The 12,291-nt window shown below is 47.7% G+C and overlaps 1 protein-coding gene and 1 pseudogene across 16 annotated transcripts in view; one reads left to right on the top strand and one right to left on the bottom strand.

Annotated features, from left to right (window-relative positions):
* The window catches only part of KDM2B (lysine demethylase 2B), a 162,651-nt gene that overhangs the window by 84,916 nt on the left and 65,444 nt on the right, over nt 1-12,291 (top strand). For all 16 annotated transcript variants that reach the window (XM_017544268.2, XM_017544262.2, XM_037744193.1 and 13 more), the window contains one exon: nt 3,728-3,814. In XM_017544268.2, coding sequence (XP_017399757.1) covers nt 3,728-3,814 — 87 coding nt within the window. The remainder of the gene's footprint in view (nt 1-3,727; nt 3,815-12,291) is intronic.
* LOC108315135 lies at nt 6,728-7,182 on the bottom strand (annotated as a pseudogene).

Genomic DNA, 12,291 nt, shown 5'->3' with positions numbered 1-12,291 from the left:
GAACTCCTGATCTCAGGTGATCCACCCACCTCAGCCTCCCAAAGTGCAGGGATTACAGGTATGAGCCACCACACCTAGCCTTAATAGAGTATTTTTAAGAATAATTTTAGATTTACAGAAAAATTCAGCAGATAGTACAGAGAATTTCCATATATACTCCTCAGGCCTAGTTTCCTCCTGTTATTAACATCTTATGTTCGTACAGTATGTTCGTTACAATTAATAAACCAATATTGATACATGTATTATAACTAGAGACTATATATATATATATATATAACCTGTTGCTCAGTCTGGAGTGCAGTGGTGGGGTCTCTGCTCACTGCAACCTGTGCCTCCTGGTTCAGGCAATTCTCCTGCCTCAGCCTTCTGAGTAGCTGGGACTACAGGCGTGTGCTACCATGCCCAGCTAATTTTTGTATTTTTAGTAGAGATGAGTTTTACCATATTGGCCAGGCTGGTCTTGAACTCCTGACTTTGTGATCCACCCGCCTCGGCCTCCCAAAGTGCTGGGATGATAGGCGTGAGCCACTGCGGCTGGCCCATACCATTTTCACCTCTTTTTTTTTTTTTCTGTTCTAGGATTCTACCTAAGATACAATATCACATTTAGCCTCCTTAGTCTTCTCTTAGCTTCCATAGTTTCTTAGACTTCCTTTGTTTTGATGGCCCTGACAGTGTTGAGGAGACCTGTTTAGGCATTTTTTAGACTGCTCCTCTTTTGGTATTTGTGGCTTTACTTTATAAAAACTTTTGCATTGGAACCGAATCATTTTCTGAGTGCAAAATAAATAACAAACAAAAAAACAAAAAACTTTGAGGCCAGGCACGATGGCGGACACCTGTAATTCCAGGTGTCACTTTGGGAGGCCGAAGCGGGCGGATCACTTGAGGCCAGGAGTTTGAGACCAGCTTGGGCAACATGGTGAAACACCATGTCTACTAAAAATAACAAAAATTAGCCAGACGTAGTGGCGCATGCCTGAAATCCCAGCTACTCAGGAGGCTGAGGCAGGAGAATCGCTTGAATCTGGGAGGTGGAGGTTACGGTGAGCCGAGATCGTGCTACCGCGCTGCAACCTGGGCGACAGAGTAAGACTCTGTTTCAAAAGAACAAATCAAAAACACACACATGCACACAAAACCAATTTTGTTTATTGGAAGCTGACTCTAGGTCGGTCATTATGTGAGGCTTTGGGAATACAGTAGTGTATGAAGACTCTTCATAAATAGCACTTAGGAGTCATCGGCATTGACTCCGGGACTCTGGAGAAGCGGTGTGTGCTGGGGATGAGGTTTGAACCCCTGGAACCACTTCTAGAGCCAACACTCTTGACCACTGTGCTGTTTGCTGCTTCCTGTGGGGAAAGGAGGGCGTTCTTCAGGTTCACAGGCACGTCTTGAAAAATCACGAAAAAAAAAAAAAAAAAATCATGCAGGCAAATTATGATCGGGAAGGTAGGACAGGCCTGCAGTAGCTCACACCTGCAATCCCAGCACTTTAGAAGGCTCACACCTGCAATCCCAGCACTTTAGAAGGCTCACACCTGCAATCCCAGCACTTTAGAAGGCTCACACCTGCAATCCCAGCACGTTAAAAGGCTCAAACCTGCAATCCCGACACTTTTAGAGGCTGAGGCAGGTGTTTTACTTGAGCCCAGGAATTCAAGACCAACCTGGGCAACAGATGGTGAGACCCCATCTGTACAAATAATACAGTTAGCCAGGCGTGGTGGTATGTATCTGTCGTCCTGGCTACTGGGGAGGCTGAGGTGGGAGGATCGCTTGAGCTCAGGAGTTTGAGGCTACAGTGAGCTCAGATTGCACCCTTGCACTTCAGCCTGGGTGACATAGTCATACTCTGTCTCTACAAAAAAAAAAAAAAGACAAAGGGAAAAAAAGGAAGTATCTCAATAAGCAGAGTAAAGTTAGAAGTGAGCAGGAGTCGTTTCCAGTGAAGCGGATTAGGGAGGGTGAACTAAAGTAATCTTCCCCTTCATTTGTCTCCTGAGCGCTTCTCCTCTTCCTGCTAAGTGCTTCTGCGTGATTTACTCTGTTCTTAAGTGTCCTGAAAGAATGTTTTTGTACAATTCAACAATTCATGGTCCAAGATCAGAGTGAGCCAGTGGTAGGTCTGTGTGCTTAAACCCATTTTTTTGTGGGGTGTTGTGGATATAGCCAAAAAAAACCCCAAAACCCTATGTGGGTGGTCGTGGGGCAGAATGTGTGGTGCCAGAGTGGGGTCCAGGGGGTCTGTTTTCACAGTCTGTGGCAGCACCAAAGTCCTGTGAGCCTTTCTGAGCCTCGGTCATCTCCTCTATAATTAGCTGTTAAATAATTCTGCTGAGTAGCATCTTATACTTGGATGAGGTTCTGAAGTCCAGCCACACAAGGCCAAAGTCTGCTTGAGTGAGAATTACTTGTTAAGAACCTTCCAACTACTTGCCGAGGAGGCAACACAGTGCCCCATGGGAGATCGCCACGCAGCCTGGCAGTACGTCCAGTGCAGCCCATTTTTCTGCCACCATTTGGCCACTTGACTCCATCCTTGGTCAGAACCGATCAAGCATCTTCTTGTGTTTAGGGCCCAAGTTGCAAAAGACAACATTGACACGTCTCCACACACCAGGATTAGGGTACACGCCACAAGATGACAAAGATGGAGTGTTGGCTCTGTGAAGGTGTCAGGTCTGGTGGTTGGTTTTGCTTTGTTTCCCTGAGTATGTAGTTAAATTTGTGAACATTTGAGGATCAGTAGTGTCACTGCCCAGCTGCCCCCCAGAGTGCTTGGTAGGAATTAAATGAGGTGCAGTAGCCTTCCCCTGTAATCCCAGCACTTTGGTAGGCTGAGGAGGGAGGATTACTTGAGGCTGGGAGTTTGGGGCAAGCTTGGGCAACATGGCATATACCCTGTCTCCACAAAAAAATTTAAAAATTATGGACAGGCCTGGTAGCTCATGCCTATAATCCCAGCACTTTGGGAGGCTGAGGCTGGTGGGTCACTTGAGGCCAGGAGTTGAAGACCAGCCTGGCCAATGTGGCAAAACCCCATCTCTACTAAAACTACAAAAATTAGCCAGGTGTAATGGTGCAAACCTGCTGTCACAGCTACTCAGGAGGCTGAGGCAGGGAAATGGCTTGAACCCAGGAAATAGAAGTTGCTTGAGCTGAGATTGTACTGCTGCAGTCCAGCCTGGGCTACAGAGTAAGACTTTGTCTCAAAAAAAAAAAAAAAAAAAAAAATCTAGCCAGGGAAGGTGCCGTGTGCCTGTGGTCTCAGCTATTCAGGAGACTGAGGCATGAGGATCACTTGAGCCAGGTGGTTGAGGATGTAGTAAGCTATGATTGTACCACCACACTCCAGCCACGGTGACAGAGCAAGACTCTGTCTCAAAAAAAAAAAGGTGTGTGTGAGTCCCTGACGCTCTGGACCAGTGCTTGGTGTCATAAGTGTGATCATGGGTGATACATACGTGGAAGTCACAGGGAAGTATGTGATTTGCTTTGTTAGAAAAATTTGTAGAGGGCAGAGGGGGACAGTGTGTGTTTTGTGGGCCCCAGGGGACTTTAGTGACTTGGTTTCTATTGAATGGGTGGGTGGTGGTGGAGCCATGGGCAGACCTTGACTTTGTGGAGTGTGATCCTTGCTGGAATATGTCTACACTTCAGCCCCCTTCAGAGACCACTCATTCTCCCAGGCTAATGTGGATCCTTTGTTTGGCCACAGAATGTTCTGAAGGAGCATGCAGATGATGACCCTAGTCTGGCCATCACTGGGGTCCCTGTGGTGACTTGGCCAAAGAAGACTCCAAAGGTAAGACGCAGCCTGCTGCAGTGGGAGGCCGTGTCCCACTTCCTTCTCACCTCCTGTAGGGCAAATGTCAGCAGCTTTTTGGGTGGCTGTGGGACCTCCTGAGGTGAGGGCACCCCAGTTAAGGTGAAGGATTTTGGTGATTTGTTCTGTGTTTTGTTTTTAAAGGGGGATTGCTTTACCTAGGTGTGGGAACTACGAACAGTGCCTCCTGGTGGTCACTTGGAGAACTGGGGGGTATTGACAGGCCCCTTTCCCGGTCGCTAGGCGGATTTTCTGTCTCTCCTTCCCTCACTCCCTTGCTGCTTCCCTTCCTTTTTCCTTTTCCTTTAGCTGCTTCATGGCTCTCATCTTCTCTTTTGAAAGGAACTTTTTCTCTGTGTGTAAAACTGATTGATGCTCAACATAAAAATGTCTAATCAGTTGGGCGCGGTGGCTCGCACCATAACCTCAGCACTCTAGGAGGCCGAGGCGGGCAGATCACCTGAGGTCAGGAGTTCAAGACCAGCCTGGCCAACATGGCAAAACCCTGTCTCTATTAAAAATACAAAAATTGCCAGCATGGTGGTGTACGCATTTGGTCCCACCTACTCGGGAGGCTGAGACGGGAGAATTGTTTGAACCTGGGAAATGGAGGTTGCAGTGAGCAGAGATCGCACCACTACGCTCCAGTCTGGGCTACAAAGTGAGACTCTGTCTCAAAAAAATAATAATAAAATATGATAAAAATGTCTAATCAAATGGGAAAGGACAGGACCCAAGGAAGAGGAATAATGGCTGTTATCGAGGATTTCTTAGGAGAAGTTGGCTGTTGTCTGGACCCCTACAGCTCTTATTTATACTTCAACAACTCTGTGGGGTAGACAGCTGTGACTCTTATTTTTCAGATGAGGAAACTGAGGTTTCAAAAGGCAAGTCACTTGTTAGGACAGCAATGTACACAAAGGTCAGTCACTTTGGCAGCAGAGACCAAATTTTTAACCAGTGCTCACCTCAAAGTACATGATCCAGAGAAAACAGCTGTGGTGAGCACGCTTCCAAAGGAGGCCCTGGGTGGGATACATATGCATCAGGTCCTCTCTCTGCCATCCATCTGCCTCCACGCAGCTTCAGCACTTCCTTGGACAAGTTACACAGCATCTTGAGCCTTACTGTCCTTGCTTATAAAAATGGATTATACCAAGACTTTCTTCAGTGGTTGTCAGGACTAAATGAGATAAGGCATGCAAAGCCCTTCAGACAAGGGCCGGCCCCAGGTTATCGCGTTCCAAATATTAGTTGTTACTTTGATAGCTCCAAGAGGTGGCTCACGCCTATAATCCCAGCACTTTGGAAGGCCAAGGTGGGTGGATCACCTGAAGTCAAGAGTTCGAGACCAGCTTGACCAACAAGGTGAAACCCTGTCTCTACTAAAAATACAAAAATTAGGCTGGGCGTGGTGGCTCACGCCTGTAATCCAAGTACTTTAGAGGCCAAGGCGGGCGGATCACCTGAGGTCAGGTGTTCAAGACCAGCCTGACCAACATGGTGAAACCCTGTCTTTATTTAAAAAAAATAAATAAAAAGAAAAAAAATACAAAAATTAGCCAGGAGCGGTGGCAGATGCCTGTAATCCCAGCTACTCAAGAGGCTGAGGCAGGAGAATTGCTTGAACCCTGGAGGTGTAGGTTGCAGTGAGCCGAGATTGCGTCATTGCACTCCAAGCTGGGCAGAATGAGACTCTGTCTCAAAAAACAAACAAACAAAACACTGAAGCCAGGCAGGGTGGCTTATGCCTGTTGTTCCAGCTATTCCAGAAGCTGAGGTGGGAGGATCTCCTGAGCTCAGGAGTTCAAGGTCCACCTGGGCAACATAATGAGACCTCATCCCTACCAAAAAACAAACAAAAAAAAAAACAACAAAAAAAAACCTAGACATGATAGTGCATGCCTGTAGTCCCAGCTATTTGGGAGGCTTACGCAAGAGGAGTGCTTGAGCCCAGGAGCTTGAGGCTGCAATGAGCTGTCATCGCACCACTGAACTCCAGTCTGGGTTACAGAGTGAAGCCCTGTCTCAAAAAAAAGGAAAAAGAAAGAAAAAAGTATGCTGTAGCAGATTTCACTGATTACAGGCCAGAATGGTGACCCTCACCTGTAATCCCAGCACTTTGGGAGGCCAAAGTGGGCAGATTACCTGAGGTCAGGAGTTTGAGATCAGCCTGGCCAACATGGCGAAACCCCGTCTCTACGAAAACTACAAAGATTAGCTGGGTGTGCTGGCACGTGCCTGTAATCCCAGCTATTCTGGAGGCTGAGGCAAGAAAATCGCTTGAACCTGGGAGGTGGAGGTTGCAGTGAACTGAGATCCTGCCACTGCACTACAGCCTGGGGGAAGCACTGTATTTTTATTTGCTAAATCTGGCAACCCTAGTTGAAATGATTATATTTTTGATATATTGTTGAAACAAAATGGGTTATTCAGGTTAATTTTATTGTTTCTTTTTACCTTTTTAGATGTGGCAACAAAAAAACTCAAAAGTACATATGTAGCCTACCTTCTGTTTCTTTTATTTATTTTTTTAAGATAGAGTCTAAAGAGCTCCCAGGCAGGAGTGTAGTGGGGCAATCATAGCTCACTGCAACCTCTGCCTCCCTGGATCAAGCGATCCTCCCCCCTCAGCGCCCCCCCCCAACCCGAGTAGCAGGGACCACAGGCACGTGCCATCATGCTCGGCTACTTTTTCATATTTTTGGTAGAGATGAGGTTTTGTTGCTGGAGCTCAAGCAAGCTGCCTGCCTCAGTCTCCCAAAGTGTTGCGATTACAGGCTTGAGCCACCATGCCTGGCTTCTGTTATTGCTATTGGGCAGTGCTCTTCTGCATGATTGTTAACCTTCTTCAAGTGTATTTCTTTCCTTCTTTCTTTTTTGACAGCAAAAACATTCTCTAAACCGTTTATTTCTCCCCACCAGAAGGTGGAGAGGTGGATGGGCCTAGAACATAGTGTGCCGTGGGTTCCCGGGTTGGGCCAGTGCAGACAGCGTGGCATGGGGCGTCGCAGCTCTTAGGCGAAGGTGGGGTTGTTCCAGCCCTCGTTGGCTGCCTTCGTGTCTTAGTAGTGGATGTAGACCCTGTCCGGGCTGATGCGCAGGCGCTCGGCCAGCAGGCGGCCAGCAGGTTGCTGTAGGAACAGCTCTGCGCGAGGCTGTGCAGGCTGCAGAGCGCGCACGGCTCGCTGGAGCCGCAGAAGGCCCTGAGCTGATCCGGGACCACGTGCACCGTGATACTGGGCGGCTTGCCGGTGGCCTTTGCCAGCTGTTGGGTGAGCTTGGAGAGGAACCCGGCCGGCACGGAGGCGCGGGGGCACGTTGGTGTTTACAATGAACATCGACATGATAGCAGAGGGACCAGGAGACCCACGCAGAGACACAGATGTACGCGCTGCCTCCGCCAGGTGTATTTCTTTTTCTTTTTCTGAGACAGAGTGTTACTCTTGTCATCCAGGATGTAGTACAGTGGCGCGATCTTGGCTCACTGCAACCTCCGCCTCGGGAGTTCAAGTGATTCTCTTGCCTCAGCCTCCTGAATAGCTGAGATTACAGATGCCCAGCACCACGCCCAGCTAATTTTTGTATTTTTCATAGAGAGGGGGTTTCACCATGTTGGCCAGGCTGATCTCCAACTCCTGACCTTAGGTGATCCTCCTGCCTCAGCCTCCCAAGGTGCTGGGATTACAAGTGTGAGCCATCGTGACGGGCCCTTCGGGCGTATTTCTAAACGTTGAATTGCTGCAGAGAAGGGCATCCATTACCATGTGCCTCAGATTCTCTTTCAGTCTTAATGGGAACTTGGGTGGCCAGAGGAGTGAGGACGGAATCTTCTCCCTGTCTTCTACCTTTCCTTCCCTAGTCCGTAGAAGTGTGTGAAGTTTTAAAAATTCTTTTTCTTTTTGAGACAGTCTCACACTGTCACCCAGGCTGTAGTGCAGTGGTGCGATCTCCGCTCACTGCAATCTCCTCCTCCTGGGTGCAAGCAATTCTCCTGCCTCAGCCTCCCGAATAGCTGGAACTACAGGCATGCATCACCATGCCCAGCTAATTTTTTTTTGTACTTTTAGTAGAGACGAGGTTTCACCATGTTGGCCAGGATGGTCTCAATCTCCTGACCTCATGATCTGCCTGCCTTGGCCTCTCAAAGTGCTGGGATTACAGGCATGAGCCAGCGCGCTTGGCCCATGTGTGAGGTTTTAAAGCTGGCTTTCCCCTGCACGTACAGTAAGTACAAGTTTTGTTTATGAGACCACAAACTATTCTTGCAGACATAGCTCCTGCAACAACCCAGCTAGCTCCCTGGACACACTGGGTCTAAAGAAGAAAGTAAGGCTTTCCCAACTGCCGGCTTCCCTCTCAGCTGAGGAATTTCTCCCCAGGAGGCATTAGGGTTCCTAGAGCATGAACGAAATGACCTGGCCACACTACTCAGTTATCTCAAAATTCTTGGAGGGGTTCAATTTAGCCTCTCTGGGGAAGATCACATCAGGCCAACAAATATACCTTGTCTCCCAAGCCTGAGACCCCACCCCATAGCCAGGGAGGCTTATAGAGGCACCTTTTTTTTTTTGGCAGAATCTCGCTCTGTCACCAGGCTGGCGTGCAGTGGCGCAATCTCAGCTCTTGAGATCTCAATCTCTTGACCTTGTGATCTACCCGCCTCGGCTTCCCAAAGTGCTGGAATTATAGGCTTAAGCCACCATGCCCGGCCTGGCATCTTTTAAGAAAAAGTATTTTCTTGGCTGGGTGCAGTGGCTCACACCTGTAATCCTAGCACTTTGGGAGGGCAAGGTGGGTGGATCACAAGGTAAGGAGTTTGAGACCAGCCTGGCTAATATGGTGAAATCCCGTCTCTATTAAAATACAAAAATTAGCCAGGCGGTGGTGGTGGGCGCCTGTAGTCCCAGCTACTCAGGAGGCTGAAGCAGGAGAATTGCTTGAACCCAGGAGGTGGAGGTTGCAGTGAGCCAAGATAGCACTATTGCACTCCAGCCTGGGCGACAGAGCAAGACTCTGTCTCAAAAAAATAAAAATAAAAATAAATAAATATATATATATATTTAAGACAGTGCCCGGCCAGACTGTGTTTTCAGGGTTCATCCAGGTTATAGCAGGGGTCAATCCTTCATTCACTTTTGTAGTTAACATATGTATGGTTTTGATAGTGGTGCGGTCTGGCTCTGTCGCCCATGCTGGGACTCAAACGCCTGGGCTGAAGCCATTCTCCCTTCCTTGGTTTCTTGGAGTGCTGAGATTATAGGCACGAGCCATCATGCCCCATGTATAGGCACTTAAAAAAAATAATGCAAATCTCTGCTTCCTTCCTTCCCAAGGCTTAGAAGCAGGAAGATGGGTTCTGTGGGGAGTAAACCTTATTTAAGAATCCTGCAGGGAGTGTTTGTAGACGCTGGTGTGCATGGGTCAGCATGTTTGGTATCATCCACACTCGTGGGAGACAGTTGGTAGGCCGGTGCTGTGTAGGAGAGTCTGGCGGGAGGGAGAAGTCATAACAGGCAATGTTTAACAACACTTGCGGGTTATTAGTCTTTTTTTTTTTTTTTTTTACAGCTTGTAGTAAAATGGTTATAATATAAAGTGTACACTGTTTTTTCATACATTAAAAAGAGTTGTGCAACCATCACCATAGTCTCTAATTTTAGACTATCTTTGTGTCTCTCAAAGAAACCTCATCCACAGTTCCTGCTCCACTAATTTCCTCTCCCTTTTCCCAGCCCCTGGCAACTCCTAATCTACTTTTTTTTTTTTTGAGACAAGGTCTCGCTCTATTGCCCAGGCTGGAGTGCAATGGTGCGATCTTTGCTCACTGCAACCTCCATCTCCTGGGTTCAAGCAGTTCTCCATCCTCCGCCTCCTGAGTAGCTGGGATCACAGGTGCACGTCACCCTGCCCGGCTAGTTTTTTTTTTTGTATTTTTAGTAGAGACAGGGTTTTGCCATGTTGGCCAGGCTGGTCTCAAACTCCTGGGCTCAGTGATCCACCTACCTCGGCCTCCCAAAGTGCTATGATTACAGGCGTGAGCCACCCTGCCTGGCCTCCTAATCTACTTTCTGTCTTCATGGATTTGTGTCTCATGGACATTTCATATAAATGGAGTCATACGATATGTGGCCTTTTATGTCTGTCTTCTTTTACTCAGCATCATGTTTCCTTTTTTGTTTGTTTATTTTTTTTTATTTTTTATTTTTTATTTTTTTGAGAAGGAGTTTCACTCTTGTTACCCAGGCTGGAGTGCAATGGCGCGATCTCGGCTCACCGCAACCTCCGCCTCCTGGGTTCAGGCAATTCTCGTGCCTCAGCCTCCCGAGTAGCCAGGACTACAGGCACGTGCCACCATGCCCAGCTAATTTTTTGTATTTTCAGTAGAGATGGGGTTTCACCATGTTGACCAGGATGGTCTCGATCTCTTGACCTCGTGATCCACCCGCCTCGGCCTCCCAAAGTGCTGGGATTACAGGCGTGAGCCACCGTGCCCGGCCTGTTTGTTTATTTTTGAGACAAGTTCTCTCTGTCACCCAGGCTAGAGTGCAGTGGCATGTGATCATGGCTCACTGCAGCCTTGACTTCCCTGGACTCAGGTGATCCTCCCACCTCAGCCTCCCAGGTAGCAGGGGCCACAGGTGCATGCCACTGTGCCCATCAAATTTTTAAATTTTTTCCTAGAGGTGGAGTCGTCCTATGTTGCCCAGCCTGGTCTTGAACTACTGGGCTTGAGCGATCCGCCTGCCTTAGCGGCCTGGTGTAATCCCTAAATTGCTGGGATTACAGGCGTGAGCCACCATGTCTGGCCAGCACTGTTTTCAGGGTTCATCCAGGTTATAGCAGGGGTCAGTCCTTCATTCTTTTTTGTAGATAATATCCCATTGTATGGATTCCCCACATTTTTAAAAAGCTTAAAAAATGTTTAACATTCTGGCTCCCAACTCAAATGCGTAGGGTTAAAAAATAATTTTTAACATAGAGATGAGGTCTCACTATATTGTCCAGGCGAATCTGGAACTCCTGAGGTCAAGCCACGCTCCAGCCTCGGCCTTCCAAAGTGTTGGGATCTCAGGCGTGAGTCACCACACCCCATCACCACGTTTTGTTCATGCATCCATCTGTTGATGGACATTTGGGTTAATTCTACCGTCTGGCTTATTGTGAGCAGTGCTGCTGTGAACCTTCATGTACAGGTTTTCATGTGAACATATGTTTTAATTCTTCTTGAGTGTATACCTGGGAGTGAGGTTGCTGGGTCCTACGGGAATTGTGTGTAACTTTCTGAGGAACTGCCAAGTTATTTCCCACAGTGGCTGCATCATTTACACTCCCTACAGAAATACAGGAGCATTCCAGTTTCTTCATACCCTTGCCAGCACTTGTGTCTGTCTTTTTTATTATAGGCGTGCCAGAGCAGTCTTTTTAAAAATTTGGTTTGTTTTCTAACATGTGTTTGAAGTTTATTGTATTTGTTTGCTAGAGTTGTCATGACAAAGTACCATAGATTCGGTGGCTCAAATACCAGAAATGTATTTTTATTTATTTATTATTATTATTATTATTTTTGAGATGGAGTCTCGCTCTGTCGCCCAGGCTGGAGTGCAGTGGCATGACCTCGGCTCACTGCAACCTCCGCCTCCCCGGTTCAAGTGGTTCTCCTGCCTCAGCCTCCCGTGTAGCTAGGATTACAGGTGCACGCCACCATGCCCAGCTATTTTTTTTTTTTTTTTTTTTAAATTTTGCTCTCTTATCCAGGCTGGAGTGCAGTGGTGTGATCATGGCTCACTGCAGCCTTGAACTCCAGGACTTAAGTGGGCCTCCGGCCTCAGCCTCCCCAGTAGTGGGGACTCCAGGTGTGCACCACCATGCTCAGCTAATCTTTAAAATTTTTTGTAGAGATGGAGTGTCACTGTGTTGCCCAGGCTAACACCACAAATTGATTTCCTCATTGTTTTGGAGGCCAGAAGTCCAAGGCGAAGGGGTCAGCAGGGCTGATTTCTCCCATGGCCTCTCTTTGACAGTCTTTTCTCTGTTGTCACATGGTCTTCCCTCTGTACCTACCTGTGTCCTAATCTCTCCTTGTAAGGTCACCAATCGACTGGATCAGGGCCTGGCCTAACCACCCGTTTCTAACTGAGGCTTTAATAGTCCTGTTTGCAAACATCACATCATGAGGAACTGAGGGTTAGCACTTCAGCCTATGAATTTCAGGGGGGAGGCAGGGACACAGTTTATCCCATAACATTTATTATAAATTATTCCAACTGGGTGTAGTGGCACGTGCCTATAGTCTCAGCTCCTAGGGAGGCTGATGCAGGAGGATCACTTGAATCCGGGAGGTGAAGACTGCAGTGAGCTCATACCTGTAATCCCAGTACTTTGGGAGCCCAGGAGTTTGAGACCAGACTGGGCAACATGGTGAAACCCTGTCTCTACCAAAAAAATACAAAAAA

This window comes from Cebus imitator, unplaced genomic scaffold (assembly GCF_001604975.1).
Source record: "Cebus imitator isolate Cc_AM_T3 unplaced genomic scaffold, Cebus_imitator-1.0 Scaffold169, whole genome shotgun sequence".
Lineage (NCBI taxonomy): Eukaryota > Metazoa > Chordata > Mammalia > Primates > Cebidae > Cebus > Cebus imitator.
The sequence above is the reverse complement of the archived record's forward strand: the minus strand, read 5'-3'. Positions and strand labels throughout refer to the sequence as shown.